This window comes from Passer montanus, unplaced genomic scaffold (genome assembly GCF_014805655.1).
Source record: "Passer montanus isolate IOZ18808 unplaced genomic scaffold, ASM1480565v1 scaffold10, whole genome shotgun sequence".
NCBI classification, from domain to species: domain Eukaryota; kingdom Metazoa; phylum Chordata; class Aves; order Passeriformes; family Passeridae; genus Passer; species Passer montanus.
The window spans coordinates 31,515,772-31,536,443 of record NW_024356505.1 but is presented as its reverse complement, the minus strand read 5'-3'; the positions used below and the strand labels follow the sequence as shown (position 1 = coordinate 31,536,443).

The 20,672-nt window shown below is 42.1% G+C and overlaps 1 protein-coding gene across 1 annotated transcript; it reads right to left on the bottom strand.

The window, feature by feature from the left end:
• Positions 1–16,023: 16,023 nt before the first annotated feature.
• GJD4 (gap junction protein delta 4) lies at positions 16,024–19,944 on the bottom strand. The gene is made up of 2 exons (XM_039711838.1): positions 19,881–19,944; positions 16,024–17,186 (listed from the first exon to the last, which is right to left on the bottom strand). Exons 1-2 carry the CDS (start codon positions 19,942–19,944, stop codon positions 16,024–16,026), a joined length of 1,227 nt encoding a protein of 408 aa, XP_039567772.1.
• Positions 19,945–20,672: the final 728 nt, after the last annotated feature.

The window sequence follows — 20,672 nt, the reverse complement described above, 5'->3', positions numbered from 1 at the left end:
AGACCCCACTTCTACAAAGTTGCCAGGAACATGAAAAGGAGTAAATTAAAATGCTCCTAACTACTTGATGGGAAAAATAAATTTAACTTCTTAAATGCAAAGGAAATTCCACTGGGATTTACACATGGTACCTATTTATGCACCAACTGACCAGCATCAGAATATTGACATAGCTGTAAGTTGAGAAGGCCATACTATTTTTCTGTATTGCTGGAAACATTTTTTTCAAGGTTGTTGTTAAATCAACACTTTTCTCTGCTGTCAGGTCTTCCTGCTGGGGAAGACCCACATGGCACAATCAGTTCTGCAGATAAAAATCTGAGTTCCTTCTCCTCCACCTTGTTCCAGCAAGGAAGACAGAGGAGAGGTACAGTCACAACTCTTCTCTGAGATCTTGTTTAGACAGGTCTCTCACAGGCTGCTGGTGCAGGTTGCTCGCACTGAAATAAAAGCATTTCTAGTAAAAGAAAGAAGTAGCCCTTTGGCTTAACCTCCTCCAGAATGAACCAAGAGGTGCTACAGGTGAACTAAAGAAAAGGAGTCTCAGAGCTAGCCAGGTAAACAAGATGCCTGCTTTGGAAGTGACTGAGTACTAATGCAAAGGTTAAACAAATGAAAGTCACGTAAAATTAAAACCACTAGAAACACAAACCTGGGGAAATGGAGCTAAAGATTCTAACTTAGAAGTGCAGATTTTTGTGAATCAGCATAAAATTTGTAGATAGGGGAAAACAATCAGAAACACCACCAGCAAGGCATTTAGGTACATGAAAAATAAAAACCCACAGCTACAATGAACTTAACATTATTGGGATGCCCTTTATCAAACTTTAGGATTAAATTTGCTATGAAGATCCAAAAAGTATTGGTGAAGTGATAGAAACGACATGATAATTTTCAAGATCTGATGATAAACTGCCTTCTCTGTAAATTTGCCAGAGGGCTACTGAAAATAACCCAAGGAGACCCATGGCCCAAGCCCTGGCCTGCAGAGCAGCAGTGCCAACAGCATCCCTGCTGGCATGGGCTCATCCCTGGGCAGGGACAGCAGGCACACACACTGGCTCCAGAGAGCTCAGGGAAAGTTTTGCTGTCACTGATGTGGTCCATAGCAAACTTGTGTGGCAGAATTTGGGGGGCTGGGTAAGGGCAACCAAGAGCCTCCCACAGAAAGGCCAAACTGTTCTGTTCAGGCAAGTGACCAAATTAGCAGAAAAACATGCTTTGGGGTTTGTTTCTTCTCTAATAAGCAAGATACCTTTAGAGAGCTCTCTTCTTCTTCTTTTATTTTTGTCCCCCTCCCTTCCTTGCTTCAGAAAGGAAATCTTGCCCATCTTTCTTCTCCTGCTGCAAAAACTGAAAAACCCTGCAGCCTCCCAGAGAGCTGTCCTAGCTTCTGGTGACCTCTTAAAAGCAGGCACAGCAGTGCAGGGAGCTGCAGAGCCTCAGCAGGGACACAGTACATCCCCTGGGCCCTGCTGCTCAGTCCCTGGGAGCTAGCTGGAAGTGTGCTCCAAAGTCTGCCCTGTGCAGGAAAAGTCCCTGAAGCTTTGGTAATCAATCATTTTGTTGAGAAGGGGCTTCAAGCAAAGAAGGAATTAGGGAATTCTTGTATATTGTAATAATACAAATGTGACCAGGCTTTCTGGGAAGGCTTAGACTGGCACAAGGAGTGTTTCTCCTTTTTTACATAATATTTATACTATTGGGGTACTCAAAGCTGTGCCAGGTGGGGTAGAAAAACTGGAGGCAGGGGTGCCTCTGTGCACACACTACCCACAGTGTTTTCACCCCAGCTTCAGAGCCTGGGCTTTTTCCAGGTTCCTTCAGGAGGACACATCTCTAGACACCCGAAAGTGGCTGGTAGAAGAAAGCAAAAACAGTTTTTCACAAGGGGAAACTGGTACTGGGAGATAAGGCAGAATGCCCAAATTTAAAAAGGAATCACTAGCTGAGAAAGAAAGACCTTGGGAGAATCCCAGCTCTACTTTGAAATAGAAAATTCAATACAAGACCACTTATTGATCCCAGTGAAGGTGCTCAGCATACACTTTATGTCACAAGCACTACATGCAGTGCAAAAGCCAAACCTGGCCTGCACAGTAAGGTAACCCTCTTAAGCAATAAAAACATAACATTTTACACGGGATAGACAGGACATGTGAGGGAAGAGAGAATGAGTGATAATGTACATTGAAAAGTGACAAAAGATGCTCCTGGAGTGAAAACTCACCTGCAGTCAAGATCATGCTGGAGGAAAGCTCAGCGTGGACCAGTCAAACCAGCTTGTGGAATCACAGCCAGTCTCCAAAGTGCCTGTTACAACCTGCCTGTAGCATGCCCTGCTCCTGCACCCCATTCCAGAGCCACACAGCCTGTGTTTCTCCAGGCACACACTTCCACTCCCACACACCATGGTCAGTGCAGCTTCTGGCCCAACAGGGAAGGCAGTGAAGAGCAATCTCTCTCCATTACCCTTCCTGGCTATGTTTTTTTTTGTTTTGTTTTGTTTTTTTTTTTTTTTTTTTTTTTGGTTTTGTTTTTTTTTTTTTTTTTTTGTTTTGGTTTTTTTTTTTTTTGTCCTGCATAGCAAAAGTGGATGGTATGGAAGGACAGCACATCTGTGCCTAGAATTAAAGAGGCTGGGTAACAAAGGTCACCCTGAAACAATAGGATGAGACTAAGAAGAATAAAGAGATCTGAAAACGTCAGTCCAAAGAAAAAACATTGAACAAGGCAGGCTCCCTGCATGTGGTCATGATGAGTTCTAGGCAGCCTTTAAGAGAACTCAATTAGAAATCTTCAGACAGCTCTATTTATTCAAGTTTTACAACTGCCCATCATTACTGTAATCAGGTATATGAGTTTCACTAGTTCAGCAGAAAGGATCACACATAATAAATGCTGTGGTGGTATGGAAATAACTAGTGTCTGGTATTAAAATGTGGAGCAATAATCTGAGGTGACTAAGGATAGTCAAATCACCTCAGAAACTAGTACCTAAGGTCAAATGCTGAACCAAGCTTTTTGAAGGCTGAGATAACACTTCTTCACTCCTCCTAGTCTCTTATCTGTGATCTCAAAACACTTTACATTCACTTGTGAATTAATAGTCACATTTCTTCTTGAGAGGCAGAAATTGCAGTGATAATACCCAGGCTAGTAAAACTTAAATGCAAGTCTAGGAGAAAACCCTGGATTTCCTGACTCTGCTGTGTCCTCAGCTCCGTGTTACGAGCACTTTCTCACAGCAGGTCCCCGCAGCACCCCCAGGGGCCGCAGCCCCGTGCCCGGCTTTGTCAGGCTCAGCCCTGTGCCCGGCTTTGCCAGGCTCAGCCCGGGCCCGGCTTTGCCAGGCTCAGCCCGTGCCCGGCTTTGCCAGGCTCGCTCCAAATCCCAAACCCAATCGGCTTGTACAAGACTGGAGGAAAATTGCTCATTCCTCCCTTTCCCTACGGCAGGCAGGTATAGAAAAGCAGATTTACAGCAATTCTGGAGCTGCACCGGGCAAGGGATCCGGCAGCTGCGGTGGGAGAGGAGAGCGCTCGCCATCCCGCAGTGCCCTCCGCTGGGGAGAGCGGGAATTCCATCCCTTTGCACCCCTCGGGAATTCCCGCTTTGCCGCCCTTGCCGGAGCTTCTCCTCTCCGCGGAGCGCGGAGGGATGCAGGGACGCAGGGATGCAGGGACGCAGGGATGCAGGGACGCAGGGATGCAGGGGTTCAGGGACGCAGGGATGCAGGGGCTCAGGGATGCAGGGGTTCAGGGATGCAGGGGCTCAGGGATGCAGGGGCTCAGGGGCTCAGGGATGCAGGGATGGCAGCCGCCGCTCCCTGCGTGACCCTGCACAGCGCTGCTGACTCCCTCTGGGCAGGGCTCACCGCCCCTGCAACAAGCAGGGTAGAATACAGAAATAAGATGCTTTTCCCTAAAATCCAGTTTTCCAAGAAAAGAGAAATTTAGTCGGGAAGATGTGGCCACATTCCTGTAGATGCCTAATATATTTTAAAGGAGAAAGCTCGGCTATTTCTCTTGAACACTATCTAACTTTAATACGTTGCATTAAAAAGGGTTCTTATCCCACCAGTTTTGCCTTACGTGTGACTTGTTAGATGCTTTCAGTTATGCTTTAAATGCATTAGTTAGAAGTTCTTTCCTCCAAACTTCTGTCGTTGATAATTATATGTGACATTCTTCACAAAGAAGTGTTAGTCTCTAATTATTTTTTTCTACTTGACTTTTTTCCAAAAATAAACTTACAACCAGAATGTCCCATTTTCCAAAATAAAAAAGAATCATTTTCATGCTATGAAGAGACTTATTCAAAATGTGTTTGAGACATGATACCTTCATCATTTCTCAGTGGTTGAAATCTAAATGCTCTCTTTCAATGTAAATCAGAAAATGTAGCCATCTGGCTTAGGAAACAAATTACTTGCTTTGGCTTTCTGTCCAGATGTAGGGAGGGAACAGAATTAAATCTTTTAGGAAAGGAAGGGGAAATGCTTCCCATGCAGACCGTGCAGCTTTGGGCACTGTGTGTTCTGTACACCACTGCCATGTGGAGCTGCAGCCACTCTGCAGGGAGCTGCACGACTTTCTCTCTCCAAACATGTGGGGTGGAAAGCACATTTATCACTGTGGGTTTTAAACTGAAATTACTTTTTTGCAAAACTCTAGGGAAGGAATATTTTGCTATAACAAGTTGTTAAATCTTAGTTTTCCAGGACACAGAGCAGGGAGTTTGGAATAGCCAGATCAGGAAACCACGGAGACCCACACGGAGCTTCATTGCTGCCATCCTCGAGCTCATTAGTGTACAAGAATTGTGTGTGTTGTTTTTAGCAGCTAAAGAGTTATTTATGGCTTCTATGTTCTCAAGCCAAAGTGAGTGAGGGGTGCAACCAGGGCAAACGCATCAGAGCAATGCAAATCACTGACAAGGCATCATGAATACAAGCTGAGCAGAATTTAAATACAATCCATGAATGAGAGGAAAGATTTGCATGAGGGAAAGAATCATTAGAATCTGATTTAACAAGCAGTACGTAAAATGGGCCTTTGCAGCTTAAAATGAAGCAAAGCACATTCACATTATACATTCTTAATGGAAATAAAAAGCAAAATCACAAAAAACCTAATTTATTAGTAGAGCTTGGAATAGAAATGGTTTTCACAGAATACCTTTAGATCCCGATTCAGAAACTTGTGCTTGATTGCTTTCTTGAATAGATGTGGATCATAAGCATGTAGGGTGGTAAGGGCTATTTAAGTGCATGCCAAAGTCCCATTGATTTCAGTGAGATTTTTTAAGTTACTTAAAGTAAGCATGTGCATAAATGTTTTCCTGAATAAGAGTGCTTTTCTGAATTAGGGTTTAACCCATGAACTTACACAGCACTTTCAAATATAATTACTTCTGGGGAAATAGAGTAGACAAGAATATTTTTAAAAATTGTATATTTCTGCTTGTCTTAGAAGAAGTTAATGGAAAATTATTCTGGGTTGAATTTTCTGTAAGGTCCAAAACCAACAGTGAACAATCTGTGGAAGCTGAAAGTAAATAATGTGCATGCAACAACTTTTATAGATTGTTTCATCTCAACTAAATTATGGAAGCTTTTGAATATAAGGTGTTACATAGATAATTTAGGTCTCTTGGAAGGAAAGTGATAAGTTGTCTTATCACTTATCACTTATCACTTATCACTAAGTGATATTATATTTGGTCTTTGAGAAAAGTAAGATCATTGTTTTTAAGACACACCTGCCATTTTTTTGTTTCCAGTCAGTGATCATTAACATTGGACAGAACAAACTTTTTATGTAATGTCTCCTAAAATAAAATGTGGCCACCTCTAAATGTCCTGTCTTTTGAACTAATTGCTGAAGTGGCAGATTCTGATGCAACTGTGTTTTCCTGATACTAAGAGATCATCTGTCTCTGTCAACACTGCACAACTTTTTTGTTTCTGTAGCAGCATTGCTCCAGCTGTGTATTTACATTTCCTACCATATTCCTCTGGAAATACAACACTTCTTTTATGCACTTCTCTCAACTAAGTCTTTAGCAACAGCACACCTGAGAATTCAAAGAGCTCAGTATATGATCATGTGGCCATAGTGACTGTACTTGTGGAAGTCAGACTATAGTGTCAATTTTTCTTTTTGCATTTTAGAAGATTCTGGAGTGTGGTGGTGGTTTACAAGATGTCTTTTTGAAATATATTAATGGCATGAGCAGTGTGATTTTTGTCCTTTGTGCTCTCTTTCTAAATAATTCTACTGTGAAAATGTCTGGCATCATATGCTATTCCAAGTCAGCAGCAATCCTCTTCTCCCAACTTAGTTTTCTGTGTCTCCTTTGTTGATTAAAACCCAGTATCATATTTGTTGACAGGTAACATCCTCTAAAGTAGTGCTTCTCTAGCTGTTATCACTACCTAAATATTTCTCAACATTTTCATACCTTCTTTTTTTCCCTCCTCCCTCCACCCCCCTCCCTCCAAGTGCCATGTTCAGGTGAAGGCTGAGGTTCAGCTCAAGACTGGGACATGTAAATGCAGGTAGGTATCTCTGTATAGGGTTTTTTTAAGGTAAGGCATTCTATGAACTCTTATTGCAGTCAATAGAATGTTAGAAATATTGTCAGTAGGTCATGGAAGCAGAATCTGGACTCTTAAGTCACTTGTGGGCCTCAGCTGAGTTGCTCAGACAGGGGCTCCAGGTGATCCTGGAGATTCCTCTCCAGTCTCTACCTGCCTCTCCAAATGAGCATGGGTCTCCTGTAGTTTTCTGTCGTGTCTGAAAGACACAGGTGAATATCTCATTTACCCTCTGGCAACTCTAATTACATGGGATACTTTTGTGGGCAACTTATTGCAGCCCAGATCTGGATTTGACCAGATCTCCTCAAAGAGTAGTGGGACTGTGACACCGACCTCGCAGCTATGTGACAAAGTGGAGGTGTCTTAACCTTGAGCTGAACCCTCTCAGGAGAGACTGGTGATTGTTTCTATCATCTCTGCTGCAAGATTTCAGTATTTTCTTGCTGATGGGGTCTTTAATTGGTGTTTGCTCAAGTTTTACATTATTTCCTGGGCTCTCTAATGTCTTTGTACAAGCTGGCACAATGTATAGTTTTGATTGCTCTGCAGAGAGGTTTCTTCTTAGTCACTGCTCTGACCTCTTTGACCCCTTGAAAGCACTCTGTGCCTTGTCTGCTAAGGATTTGGAGGGGGGAGTGTTATTCTTGACAAGGCCTTTGATTGGTATAATAATAATTTTTTCAGTATAATCATAATTTATTGAAAAGATGCTATTCTGGTATCACCTCTTTTGGCAGTCCCCTAACATGCTTTCTTCTACCTCTTTGTGATATATTAATTTCTCTATTCTTTACTTTAAGTTTTATTTTGCTGTTGCTTAATTTCCTGAAAAAATTTTAGAGGGGCCATTTTTTTACTTCGGTTTTTCTCCTTTTTGAAATTTTCTTCATTTATCCAAGTTTTAGGACCACTTTAAGTACATAACCACATATCCTTAAATCATGCAAGTTCCATCAGCTCCTCTAGAGAGCAGCAAATATGTTCAAATAAAATAGTAGCATGATCCAACCTAATGTTTCCTGAAACAAAATCTTTGGTAACTCAGCTTGCTCAGTACTGCTAAAGAGCAACACACTGTGAGGAATGAAGGTCTTATACCTGAGCCTGGCATTTTCAGACATTGTCTGAGAACTGTCCTAGCCCTGGTATTTAGTGTGGAAGCCTCCTACCCTCTCCAAAAGCCAACACCAGCTCACCAATATCTTATGGCAGAGGGGAGAAGGAAGGCAACAGGGGTTCAGCCTGGGCCAGGGACCAGATCTGGATGCACACCAGATCTGTGGGCTGCAAATCTTCCATCTTTACACAGCACTGGCAGCCAAGAGGAAGCACTCACTCTCAGAAGAACACCCACAAGCTCTCCATCCTCATGTCCATCAGTGGGCGTTTGACAGATGGGGCTCCTGGTGTGCACTCACCGGGGCTCGAGGGAACTTGGTGCCTGACAGTGAGCCACAATTCTTTTATTTGTTAAGAAAAATAGCCAAGGTAATATAAAGCCTTCCTAGCTACAGACCTCTTCAGACTAATGCCACCAGGAGTTTGGACATAAATGCTACATAAATCTTCAAGAGAAGGACAAAGGTCCCTCTGTTCTTTGAGACCAGACTCCAAGCACAACTGACAGCTGCCTGCCCGAGCTCGCACAGCTGGCACAGTCCTAACAATGCAAACCCATTCTAATGGGGAAACCAGAGCTTCCAAAAACATGCTCATGTTCACAGACCTGTCTGCTAAGGTTTTCTGCCAGTAAAGCTTCTTGGTCTGTATTGACTGTCTAAAGCAGCTTTTGCAAAGGTTTTTCTCTCAGTTAAAAGCCTGGTCAATTAAGCCAACCCTAGAGCTGCAAAAGGCCGCTTTTCCTCAGTTTCCTGTGGCCTGCATTACATGTCATCACCACTACCACCTATGCTGGTGGCATTCCCTTCAAATTACCAGGTACCCAGGTACAAATGGGAGCCACCTTCCCCAAAGTCACCACCTGACCTCTGTTAGACACAAACAACGCTGAGAGACAATTCTGGACAGACAGAAGCTCTCACCAGTGTAAGAGTGACTGCCAGGGCCATGACAAAGCAAGGAAATCCTTTCTGGAAAGTGGATTTGCCATGAGTTGGCATCTTCCATTGCCTCAAGGATGCTCAGCTCATCCCAGCATGCTAGCATAACATGGAGGAGGAGAGGGATCCAGTCAGGCAAAGAGGGGAAAACAGCAAGGAATGTTTTGTATGCAGCTGAAGACGATGTTTATCACATTTTCCCTTTTCTTCTGTCACCCTTCATACCAGGATCCTGCCTCTTTAGTAGCTGCATGGCTGCTGCTGGTGGGCTGGATCAGTCAGATACAGCAATGCAGACAATTTGCCAATCAAGTCCCGCCTCATTTTTTGGAAACACACCGCCAAAGATCCTGGAAACTATGGAAGTGGAAACTCTGGAAGTGGTGCTCCCAGGTGGGTGGTGGAGACTGTACCTTGCTGCTTTTTGAGGTGTGTGCTGGCAGCTGGGGCACTGGACAAACAGCCTTCTGCACCATGAGAGCCTGCCTGGCATCAAGGCAGAGAGAGCACAAAGACACTGGCAAAATGGGAAGTAGCTGGCACTTACAGCACTTCCTCTTCACAAACTAATTCCTGCAAACACTAACATGGACACTAACATGGAAATTCCAGGGAACACTCCACCAAGAGAGCTCAGTGCTCCCAGAGATGGTGGGTGAGCTCTTGTCAGGTGCTGACTGAGGCACCCACACCCTCATGAGATGCTTTACATAGTCCATTTTTGAGGAAGATCCTGATGATCCTCCAATCCAAATAAATTTATCTGTAGCTAACTTTGCAGCCAGACTCGTGCTCACAATTGTGATAAACAGTTGCCCTGTCTGGCCTTAACTTTGCCACAGTTTCTCGATGCAGCCCTAGAGCACAGGATTAGCTTCACGAGATCTACTAAATTCTTATTTATCAGCAGAAGTCCTCAGAGTTCAAGGTGTTCAGTCTGTATTGGCAGGGCCTGCAGGCTGTCTGAGGGATGCAGAGGGCAGCTCTGTAGGGACTGCAGAAACATGGAAGTTGTGTTTTGGTGCCACAGCTGGACTAGTCTTGTGATGTCTGCACATACTCCAAAATCAGGTCAGAATTTGTATAGAATTTGGTGTCAGAAGCAGTGTGGGACTTTGTTTCAGCTGACCTGGTGTCCAGGCTCTAGTGGGCTAAATCTCAGGTTCTACACAGCAAGATTATTATTGATGGATACCAATGAGCATGTCAACAAGAATAAACAACCTAAATGTTTGGCTTAAGTCTTTGCTTTCAATTTGTAGCAAAACTTCTCAGAATATAAAGTGTGCTGAGCCAAGTTGTTTCTGGAAATAAGCCTTGTAGGTATATTTCGGGAACTTCATGTATAAATAAAGCAACTGTTTGGATGTTTTAATCAACCCCTGACTCCTTCCCCCCCTGCCCCCCCCACTATATTATTTTTAGGATTTTTGCTGAAGTACAAAGGGCTAAGTAAATAGGGAACGTAAGACTGTTGTTCTAAGGGGTTGTCAATATTTCTGTGTAAAAGTCATGGAATATATTTTGCAGATAGGGGTAATTTGAAGAAAATATGTCCTGTCTATCTGCACGTTCTAAATTCTATTGCTATAAGCTCTGGAAATTAGGATTGATTTATTCCAAATTGAAGTAGCTCTGTGTTTCATGTAACTCCAGCTCATGAGGTGGATTGTTACCACATCTGTCTCTCTATCTACATTACAAAAAAAAAATCTGTGTTTGGACCACTCCTTAATATCGGGTCACCTTGAGAATTTCATAGAGGTTGGTAGTCTGTGGGATCAGTTCTGAGTGACTGATGGGAGACCAAAGTGGGGCTGCAATGCAAATCCTGTACTTTTCTCCAGTCATTCAGAGATTAGGTCCCACCGAGTCACCAAGTTGTACGTGAAAACCTCTGGTGAACCTGGAAAAACAGGTATCTGTCAGTGCATCACAAATGGTAAACTGTGTTACAGATATTCCTAATGTATGTTTCAGAGAAATGATTTAGAAAGAGATTTGCTGAAGAAGGAAAAAGCTTGGATTTGTGAGCCAATGCACAAGTTGTTCATCTGCCTACCTTTGAATATCTTCACTAGACCTCCAAAGATAGCACAGAGCTTTAAAGTTTGTGCCAGAAAGAAAGAGCTCATTGCACTGTATATTGTCTGTCAGAAGTAAGAATCACTCACACTGACTCATAGAGAAATGAGCAGAAGGAGTGGGTGTCTAAGTAGGTGTTTAATTTGTCAGGACAAGTGGTGTTCTGAAAGCATCTTATCCTGGCTTCTCTTAAAAAAAAAAAAAAATTGCCTATCTTCAGTGCAAGGAAAAGGCAAGTCACCACAGGGGGAAATGCAAAATTTTATTCTGTTAGGTCAAAATCTCCTGTTTATTTCCATTATTGTTATTTCTTTTGTAAAAGTAGCATTTTCAGTGCCAGAAAATGCTGTGGTGCCTAAAGTCTCACTGGCAAAATAGATGTTACTCACATAAGAAAGCCAGAAATGAAGGAAATTACTTCTGATTGCTGAGCCCAAATCCCCCATCGTTCTTGAGAGCACCATATATAAACCTCAGTTGCTAACAACAAGCTCAAAAGTCCCATCATCCTCACTAAGGCTTTTCAGAGCTAATCCAGTACTCAGCACAAAGGGTCACCTGCAGACACTGAATTGGAGACAGCTCTCTACCTCCTGGCATTTCCACAGCACTGTGAGCAGCACAGGATTATAAAACTGTTCTTGGACTCCCATGAGTAAACGACAGCCGTGGAGATGGCCTGGGACCTCCTGCCTGCCAAACCAAAGGGAAGGAAACAGCAAAGTGGGAGAAATCAGAAGCTAATGAAGCAGACTGTGATTGGAATCTGTCTACATGGACACCAGATAATTTTAACATAGAGATGCAGTTGATACATTCTGATCACATTTCTGCCTCGGTGAACTCATCTTTCAGGAAAGCATTGCTGGGTGTCACAGGCCAAGAGTTCATGCTATGAGTGAGCAGAGACCATCTAATCTGCAGAACATTTTAACAACTCCATTACAGTGTAAGACATTATGCTGTAAAATTACTTCTCTGTCAGTGGAGAACATCGGGCTATTAAAAGCAGATCAAAAGACAGAAGTTAAAGAACAGCCTTTTGAACTACTCCACTGTCCTATTTTTTGAGATGTATTTCTTTAGTGTCCTAAAATACTACAAGCAGTAACAATTTATCTGTTCTCCATTGTAATCAGGACATTACAATAATATAATGCTCAATTAATATGCTCTTTAAGGATTTATTTTAGAAAGCTAATTGAAATAATGATGTATCATGTAAGGGCAGATAATAACTTGAGAGAATACATTGAGGATGTCTCTACACTGCTGACTTCAGATTTAATACTTATTCTGGGCTGAACTGAGATATTCATGCAGAACAACAGCTGCTGACAGGAAATTATACATTCCCTAGACACCTGTCTACAGTGTCTTTCACAAGAGAAGAGAGTCACAGCTTTCTGTTATGCTGCTGAGAGTAAATCAAAGTGACCCAACCTAAAAAGTGCAACAAGAGGATAAAGTGATTATAACTGACTGAATCTTGGCTTCTAAACTAGTTTGGCTTTGACTTGGGTATTAAAAAATATATTGCAAAACAAAACAAAAATATTGGAAAATATTTGTTTAGAGAAAAATTTAAATATATTTTAGTTAGAGGCAACAAAATTGATTTTTTTTCTTTCAATCGTGTTCATACTGCAGAACCTTCCAGTGATACTTGATTTTGCATGTTAGAAAACATGAAAATTCTGTGCCTCCAGCAGCCTACTAGATACTTATTTAGCAAGAGAATTGCTATTGAAGTGCAATTGAAGACACTAAGAAAAAAATATTTAAGACGTTTTATAATTTTCCAGTACAAATTTTATTTCTTACGTGAAAACTATTTTATCCTAGATTTCTGATCAGTTCCAGCTCTTTTTTCCAGGGAGCTCAATCCTTTCTGTATAATCCCATGGTCAGCACCACATGAGGCTGGATGAGAAAAAAGTAAATATCTTCTGTATTGTTCCATAAAGCCACCTCAGGGTGCAAGTGACACCTGCACTCTGAGCACAAGACAAAGCTCCCCGAGGGCAGTTTGAGGAGTTTTGTGCTTTCAACCCACCTTTGAAATGCTTTTCTGAAGTAGATAGGTTAGGAAATCATTTAAAGAAATATCATTGAACATAATAAAAACCTTTTGTAACATTTTTCTGAGTATGCAATAATTTCTGGAAGGACTTACAAAACCAATACATGAGTTTAAAAGACTAAATTTTTGTTTTAACAGCAGAAAGCCTTGCTGCTTCTTTGCTTCACATCTATTAGTTCTTTTCTCACTCTAAGACATCTAGACATGTCTACAGCACCTCCACGTTCAGTGATATTGAGTACAAGGGGAAATTACAGCTTATGTTTGCTTTTCCAAGCAGATCTTCTTTTGCTATTTTCTCCTCCCCACTGTGGATGTCCCTTCCACCCATCACTTTTAATTTCATTGAGCTCTGGAAGTTCACAACAGTTCAAACTTCCTTTACACTTCTTCCCTTGGTCTTCCCTTGCTGACAAATCAGCTGATCTTGCTGCATCTTTGTAATTAATAACTGTGACTTGGAGAAATAGCAGTAAAATCTCTGAGTCATTGCCCTAGGAGCAAGTTGTTGATGCCAGAGGCTTCTACTCACTCCCTAGGGAAAATTCCATACCAAGTTTTTCTCCTTTAATATGCAGTTTTTACAAACACATTAAGTGCTTATTACACTGACTCTGAATTATGTTTCAATGGACCCACAAGTCCCAAAATCAGCCAGGTTTGCAGAGATGCAGCACAACCCAAAGGCCACAGTCTCTGCAGACAAATGAAGACATCCACTAATTTCACTTTCCATTTCAAACACAAAGAGGATCTTTCCAATTTCAAATGAGATGCTTCAGTCCTTAAAAAATGTCTAACCAGAGAGAAAAAAACCAAACTGTGTCCAGCCACAATGCATTTATTATTTTTCCTACCCTATTTAGATCTCATGCTGTGGGATGTATGCAATAGGCTGAATCCACATTTGCTCTTCGCATTCCTTCTCGCATCTGAGAAGATGCAATGAATCATAAAATGTTTCATTGTTGCAATGTTTTGTCATGGCATGTGTAATCAGCACAGACCCCATTAAAGAGGGTTTGGAGGACGAGAACTTTAAATATTTAATGTTTTTCTGCCTACGATAAGTTTAATAATTAATGCTGCTTCTACCCTGGAAATGACAAATCACACAACAAGCATGCACAATAAAAGAAACAAACAGAGCTAATGGAGAGGAAACCCTTACTTAGAAGGTAGTAGTTAAAAATGCCCATAGCCTACCTCAGGATCCCAAAGTACTTTTCTCCTGATCCCAAGAGCAGTTCTGTCTACCTATTAAGCCACCTAATTTTAGGGGAATGCAGAAGAGAAGGGATAATTGCTAGTCTTTGCCTTATACATGCGAGAAATAATACACAGGTGAGCCTGTCTTGAAGACTTCTGCACCCATAGGAGAGAAAAGCTAGACTGTGAAAGCTGTTGTCCCTTCATGCCCTGCAGATGGGAGCCAACCCTTGAGTTATTACAGAAAATTGTTACGTGGCAGCCCAAGAGCAAGGCTAAACCTTGCCTGGTCTAAACAGCATCGGAGCTACTCCAGCACCAAGCAGGATCTACAAACACCAGCTCTTGACACCCTCGGAATAATTTGTTTTATAAGACTCTACCACCAGCACATTTCTCTAGGTACATGCTCCTCCACATCCACTCCCACTGATGATCTGCAGGTATGTGCAACCTTCAAACCCCAACTTGTAGCTAAAAGAAAATTCATCTCACGCTCTGCTGCGCTGTAGTGTGGACCACGCTTATGCAAATGGGACAGAATTAACACTGAAGGAAAGCACAAAGCATAGCTGTAATAAAATCTCCTGTGATTCACTCAATTTAGACATGTTTTCAAATTATCAGCATCATAACTCTGTCAGACAAAAAGGGCAAGCACTCTGATATAGACATTGCCCCTATATCCTTCTTTCAGGGGAAAAACCATTTTCCCTAAACCCAGGGATAATGATGAGATAATCATATTGTGGGAGAAATAGGTATATCTAGAAAGTGACTCATCTTACCTTTAGAGACCCCTAAAACAGGTCAGGTGATTCATTCCCACCTCCTGAAATTGAGAGCCCAGTGTGACTATTTAAGGCTGAGGAGTAACACCCTGAAGATGTGTCAGTGGAGCCAGAGCATGGGCATTGCTGCTCAACCCCTGGCAAGCTGCTGGAGCACTCCCTGACACCCTTCTGGCTCACACCTCCTTGTTGTCTCCTGAGAAATTCCCAAGCACAGGACCATGCCCAGCAGCTAATGTAGATGCAGCCACTCTGTTTTGGAGGTTATTGTAGTTCATAGAATGGTTTGGGTTGGAAGGGACATTAAAGATCATTTAGTTCCACCACCCCTGCCATAGGCAGAGACACTTTCCACGAAACCAGACTGCTCAAAGCTGCATCCAACCTGACCTTGAACACCTCCAGACATGGGACATCCAGGAGATCCACAGCTTCTCTGGGCAAACTCTTCCACTGTATCACCACCATCAAGTAAAAAAATTTTTCCTTGCATCTAATCTAAACCTACCCTGCTTCAGTTTGAAGCAATTCCTCCTTGTCCTGTCACTACATGCCCTTGTAGAAAGTCCCCCTCTGGCTTTCCTTTAGGCACTGGAAGGTGTTGTAGTTGAATACCTCAGGCGTGGTCAGACTGCAGCTGGCATCAGTGTCAGAGGAAGGTACTGCCCAGGCACTGCTAGCTGGGAGAGGGGTATTGCCTTCAAGAAACAGGATCCCGGGGTTTTAACAAATTAACACTTTGCTACAAAACAAGTGTTTTTATTTTATTCACTGCCTTGTCTTCTTGAATATCCTGTCTTAGAGTGGGCTTTGAGAATTTAGTATGAGGAGATAAATTAGGCTTCTGAGAGTAGACAACCTGTCTTTGCTAAGCTCAATCTTCTGCAATAAAACTAGGTTAGAATAAACAAGTGTTCACACATACTCCTGGAAAACCAGGTCAGTCACATCAGTGACAGTCCACAGCCTTTTTAAACCATCTACATGCAAAAAAACCAAAGATATCACATTTTCTAAAGAACATGTCCCTTCAAACTCTTATCCAAAGTTTTTGCTTCTTCTTTAATGGAGTAGAGTGTCTCTGCAGCATAAGCACAGCCAAGGGATTCAGCTGAAACTCCCTGAAGCCTCTTCAGTGGTGCAATGATTTGCCCTGTCAAGGTCACAGCACAGTGATCACTCTGGCTTCTATACCCATTCGGACGTTTTTGACCTCAGGCAGCTTGTGCTGCTATAATTCGATTGTGCATCAGGGCTTTTTAGCTCAGCTGTAGGGTAGAACCCTAAAAGCTTGCTCTGGAGAACAGAGGAAGAAACTCCAAGGGGAGACTCAATCTGAGGCCCCAAAGCCAGGGCAGCATCTTTAATGAAGTCTTGCTGGAGCCTGGGTCTCACTTGGCTGCAGGGAGTTCCTTGGTGGTCACTGGCACACAAGGGCTCTTCAGTGCTCTGCTGCTTGACAGCAAGGTCTGGTACACAGCACTTAGTGCTGGCACTTTGCTGAGGGACACCTCCAGGGTGAGGAACAGCCTCTTCTTCCTCGTCAGGGGGAAGTGAGCAGGAGCCATCACTGGTCTGGCAGCTGTTTGCTACTGGGCCATCCCCATTTTGAGGTGGAGAAGAGCTACTGTGCTGGACTGGGGGAAGATATATCATGCACTCCTTGTCTGTGTAAAGTTTTGCCAGCTGCTTTTTCTTTTGGTTTCTTGCTGTCATTCTCTGGAGAGCACAGACGAGATCAGCGAGGCTGAGCAGAAAGGACAGACTGCTGACCCCCCAGATGAAAATCATCATGATGGATTTCTCAGTGGGCCGGGAGATGTAACAGTCAACAGTGCTTGTGCAAGGTGAGTGGTAGCACGAAAAGCGGTCAGGAACAAAAAATCCAAAAAGAAAGTATTGCACAGCTGCAAAGGCAACCTCAAGTAGCGTCCTAATAAAAAGATGAATGGTATATGCCCCTGAAAAATTAAGGACACTTAGGCTGTCTGCACCACAATCTTCTCTATTGACAACTGCACTTCTACAGAGCTCCTTCACATCTTCAGGGCTTGACAAACCCTTGTTCTTCTTGCACCCATGCACCAGACAGTGCATTCTGACAATGTACACAGCTACCTTGTGCAAAACATAAATGCTGAATGCAGCATAGGGCAGCAGGACAGACACGGTCTGAATGAGCCAGAACCTGAAGTGAGACACGGGAGAGAACAAGTCATAGCAAACGTTGGAGCATCCTGGCTGCAGGGTGTTGCAGACAAAGCGCTCCTGCTCGTCCTGGTACAGGGGGTAGCCTGCTAACACCACCACTGCCATCCGCAGCAGGACCATTAACATCAGCCAGATCTTCCCTACAAGAGATAAGAGAGTCAGATCCTGAGAAGAAAGGTCATACAGTGATGCTCTTTCTATACATGAGGCATTTGAGGAAACAATCTCCCCTCTTATTAGCTCCTTTTTTTTTTTTTTTTTTTTGACTGGGACTGAAAATCCAGTGAAAAATGTGTAGCTGACATATTCCATAATCTTCATCTAGACTCAACAATGTAGGAGTTAAACACAAAATAAGCCATGCCAGCTGAAACCTAATGAAAACACTGGTAAAAAAGTGATCAAATTTGACTAAACAATCCATTTCACTCACAATTTTCCCTTGCTGTTGAGCTCCTGCCCCTGAATTTTGTCCTATTTCAACAATACAGTTCAGGTAACACAGTATGAGACTCATCTAGACAGAAAAGATGGCTCCATGACATAGTATTTGTTCTTGGTCTTGGCCATGACATTGTATGACATTTTGGCCAACAAAATCTTTTTTGTGTTCAGAATGGTATTTACTAACAAGCTGTTAATTAGCTATTTTTATTATTAGCAAACTCATGCAAAGTGTTCTGCAAATGTACATTTGTGCAAATGTGCACCCCAGCCATTTCTCTCTGTTGCTTCTTTGGCTGTCCCATCTTGGCCATGATTTCCGACCTTTGTTCACCTCAGTGAGCAGCTTTTCTCCACTCAAAGTTCCCTTCTGTCAAGCCACTCCATGATTCTGTGAAAATCTAAAACCTTTTCCGGGGCAGGATAGGAAGGTTTAAAGATATGCCATTCTGTTGCCAAAAGTTAAAAATGCATTCTGTACAAACACATATTCTGAAATTCAGTTTTGCATTTGAATTTCTCACATTTCCTTTTGAATCCTGTCATCAATTCCCTATATAGTTTTGAAAAAGTAATTTAATTTAATAATCCCCTACAAGAAAAGAGGAAAAACACTGTTAAAAAAAGGGGGGGGAGGAACCAACTTAAAAGAATTATAACATTAGTTCTGTTTTACAGAATTGTTAAGACACAAATGTAAACACAAGCAGAGAAACAGCAAGACTCAGTGACTAAAGAGAAGTATATTATACAGAATTAATGGCTGAGAAATGTACTGAAAAATCAAGTCATTAATCGTGAATGCACTCTCACGTGCATACAAGGTTTTGTGTGCAATCTGTGAAATAGCACCAATTCACACTATAAAGGCTTTTAAAAAAACATATCACAAAGCATTTTTCTATAAACTATACAACTATTTATGGGTGTTGCCTTGGAGAATTTTCTTATGTATTTCCCATAAAGCTATTTCCCAGTAGTTGGTGTTAATTTAAAATATTCAAGTATTTCCACAACATTGTGTGATACCTATTATTGTACTGAACATACAGTTCAAGTGCCCTCTAAAATCCATTTGTAGCCAGTAGACTGATTATGGGCTAGATCAGCAAAACTGCACTCTGTAGTGAAAAAACATGAAGAATGTGTAAGGTTTATGAGAGATCATCAGAGAAACTGCTGCTCCTGGCAAAATAATATATTATCCAGCCATAAATAAGTTGAGACCTTTCCATTTTATCTTTAATCACCTGAGTTGTAGTGGTGGTTTTGCTGTGTTTCCAGCTTCCTGTGTTTGCTGGCAGGCTGCCCTGTTACTCACTTTTTGACACAGTGTGGGTCAATGGGAAACACCAGCTCTACAAATCCATCATCTTTAGCAAACCATGTTTCATCCTTTGGTAGCATTTTTTTTTCCCTTTGAGGACCTCAAAACTGTTTGAAGCTCATTAGTTAATGAGGCTCAAAATACTACATGCTATTTCACTATCAATTTTTAATTTGAACATGTACAATGGGGAGTACTGCTTAAGAAAAATCAATGGCTCCTTAGGAGGCAGTTAGTGTGACATACACTTGAGAGATAACCCCTCCATGCATCCCTGTCCCTAAAGGCCCAATCTTGTTTTGGAACACAAGAACAAGCCTCTCCAGCAGCCCTGCTGGGGCTCAGCTGGATGCTCCCTGCAGTGCACAGCATAAACTACAGCACTGCTGCAGGGAAAGAGTCTCTAAAGGGCCCTTGGAAGTTTTTCACTGGCTCACACTTTGTTCAAAGTAGCCCATGAAAGAGGAACAGAACCTTATTTAAATTACACAGGTGAAAAATAAGCAGCAAACAGTTAGCCAAGGAAAAGACAATGGCATTTTGCTGTGGGTTTTTTTTGTGTTTTTTTTTTTTTTTAATGCACATGATCCTTATTTGTTTAAAAGAAGAAAGAATGAAAAGCAATAATTAACCACAATGGTAGTAACCACAAACTTCCTCCTGTAAAAGAGAGTGGGTCTTCTGTCCTCTTCTTTAACTTTTTTAATTTGTTACTAAAGCTATTGCAAACATTCTACCATTCAATTTATGTGGTATAAGTTCAGCATTACTTCTGTGTGTTTTTACCATGATCCCTTCTTCCAGCTGACAGGAAGCCCTGGCATCAAGAAGACCCAAATTTGAAAACCTTGCCAGAATATTTTATGCAATGTTTAGGAAAAATCAAAGATAGAGAAGTAATCTGTTTAACAAGAAAATAAATACATTAACCTCTTCTATCAGGTATCAAGAAAACAACTTACTGTACAGATCACAGAACCTGAAATTAAAGTTGATTATCAGTAGGGCACTTGGGTGGCTTCAGGATATGAAGCAGCAAAAGAAAGAAGAGAGGTCTACTTACCTACAATAGTCACATTATAATTGAGTGTGACTATCAAAAACCCAAGTGAATCCCAGTGCTCCATGTTTGAACAGGCTCAAAACACTTCCAGCTCCTGATGTCCTAAGAGTTTTGTCATTTCCAAAGGAGATTAGACCTAGACAGGGAAGAAAGCGGGTAGAAAAAGGGGGAAAAAAGTAAAAAAGGAAATAATTTTTGCAGAGGGTCAAGGACAGAAATCAGGAACTCAGCCAAAACAATGTGCTGATTAATTGAATTTGATGATTTGAACAGGACTGTTAGTTTTGAATATTGATCTTCTTCAGCCTTTAACACGTTGTCTTACAAAAGCTCTGGCTTGTCAGATCCAATTGCTCCTACCTCTGTGTGGATCCTCTGTCCAGGCAACTGCAAGTGGACAGGCAACAACAGGAGTGACCTCTGGCATTGTAGGCTATTCTTACCCTCCCAGGGCATACCAGCCTCCTGGCATTGCTGGGATACTTCAGTGGTGAAAGACAGGGAGAGAGGGAAAAAATAGCATAGACCAGGAAATAACAGACCTTTCTGTCTCCCCACAAGAACTGCAGATGAATTAGAGAAGGAAAGGAGATAGAAAAGGATGAGCATCCCTGTGCTTGAAAGGCAACTTCAGTTCAGGTCACTGGAAGCTATTCCAATGAAATTTCCCAAAACCACTTGGTTTTTAAATCAAAACCTCCTTGACAGAACACCATGGCCCTGTCAATCACAGCCACAGCAAACTCTCCTCTGTGTGCTGAGCCGGGCAGCAAGCTGAGCCTCCCTGCAGGC

What these genes read in the sequence shown, in the direction of transcription:
- GJD4 (XM_039711838.1), bottom strand. Translation starts at nt 19,944, where the DNA reads ATGGAGCACTGGGATTCACTTGGGTTTTTGATAGTCACACTCAATTAT. An exon ending in TTATAATGTGACTATTGTAG is followed by an intron (nt 17,187 to 19,880) that starts GTAAGTAGACCT and finishes TATCTCTTGTAG; the next exon opens with GGAAGATCTGGCTGATGTTA.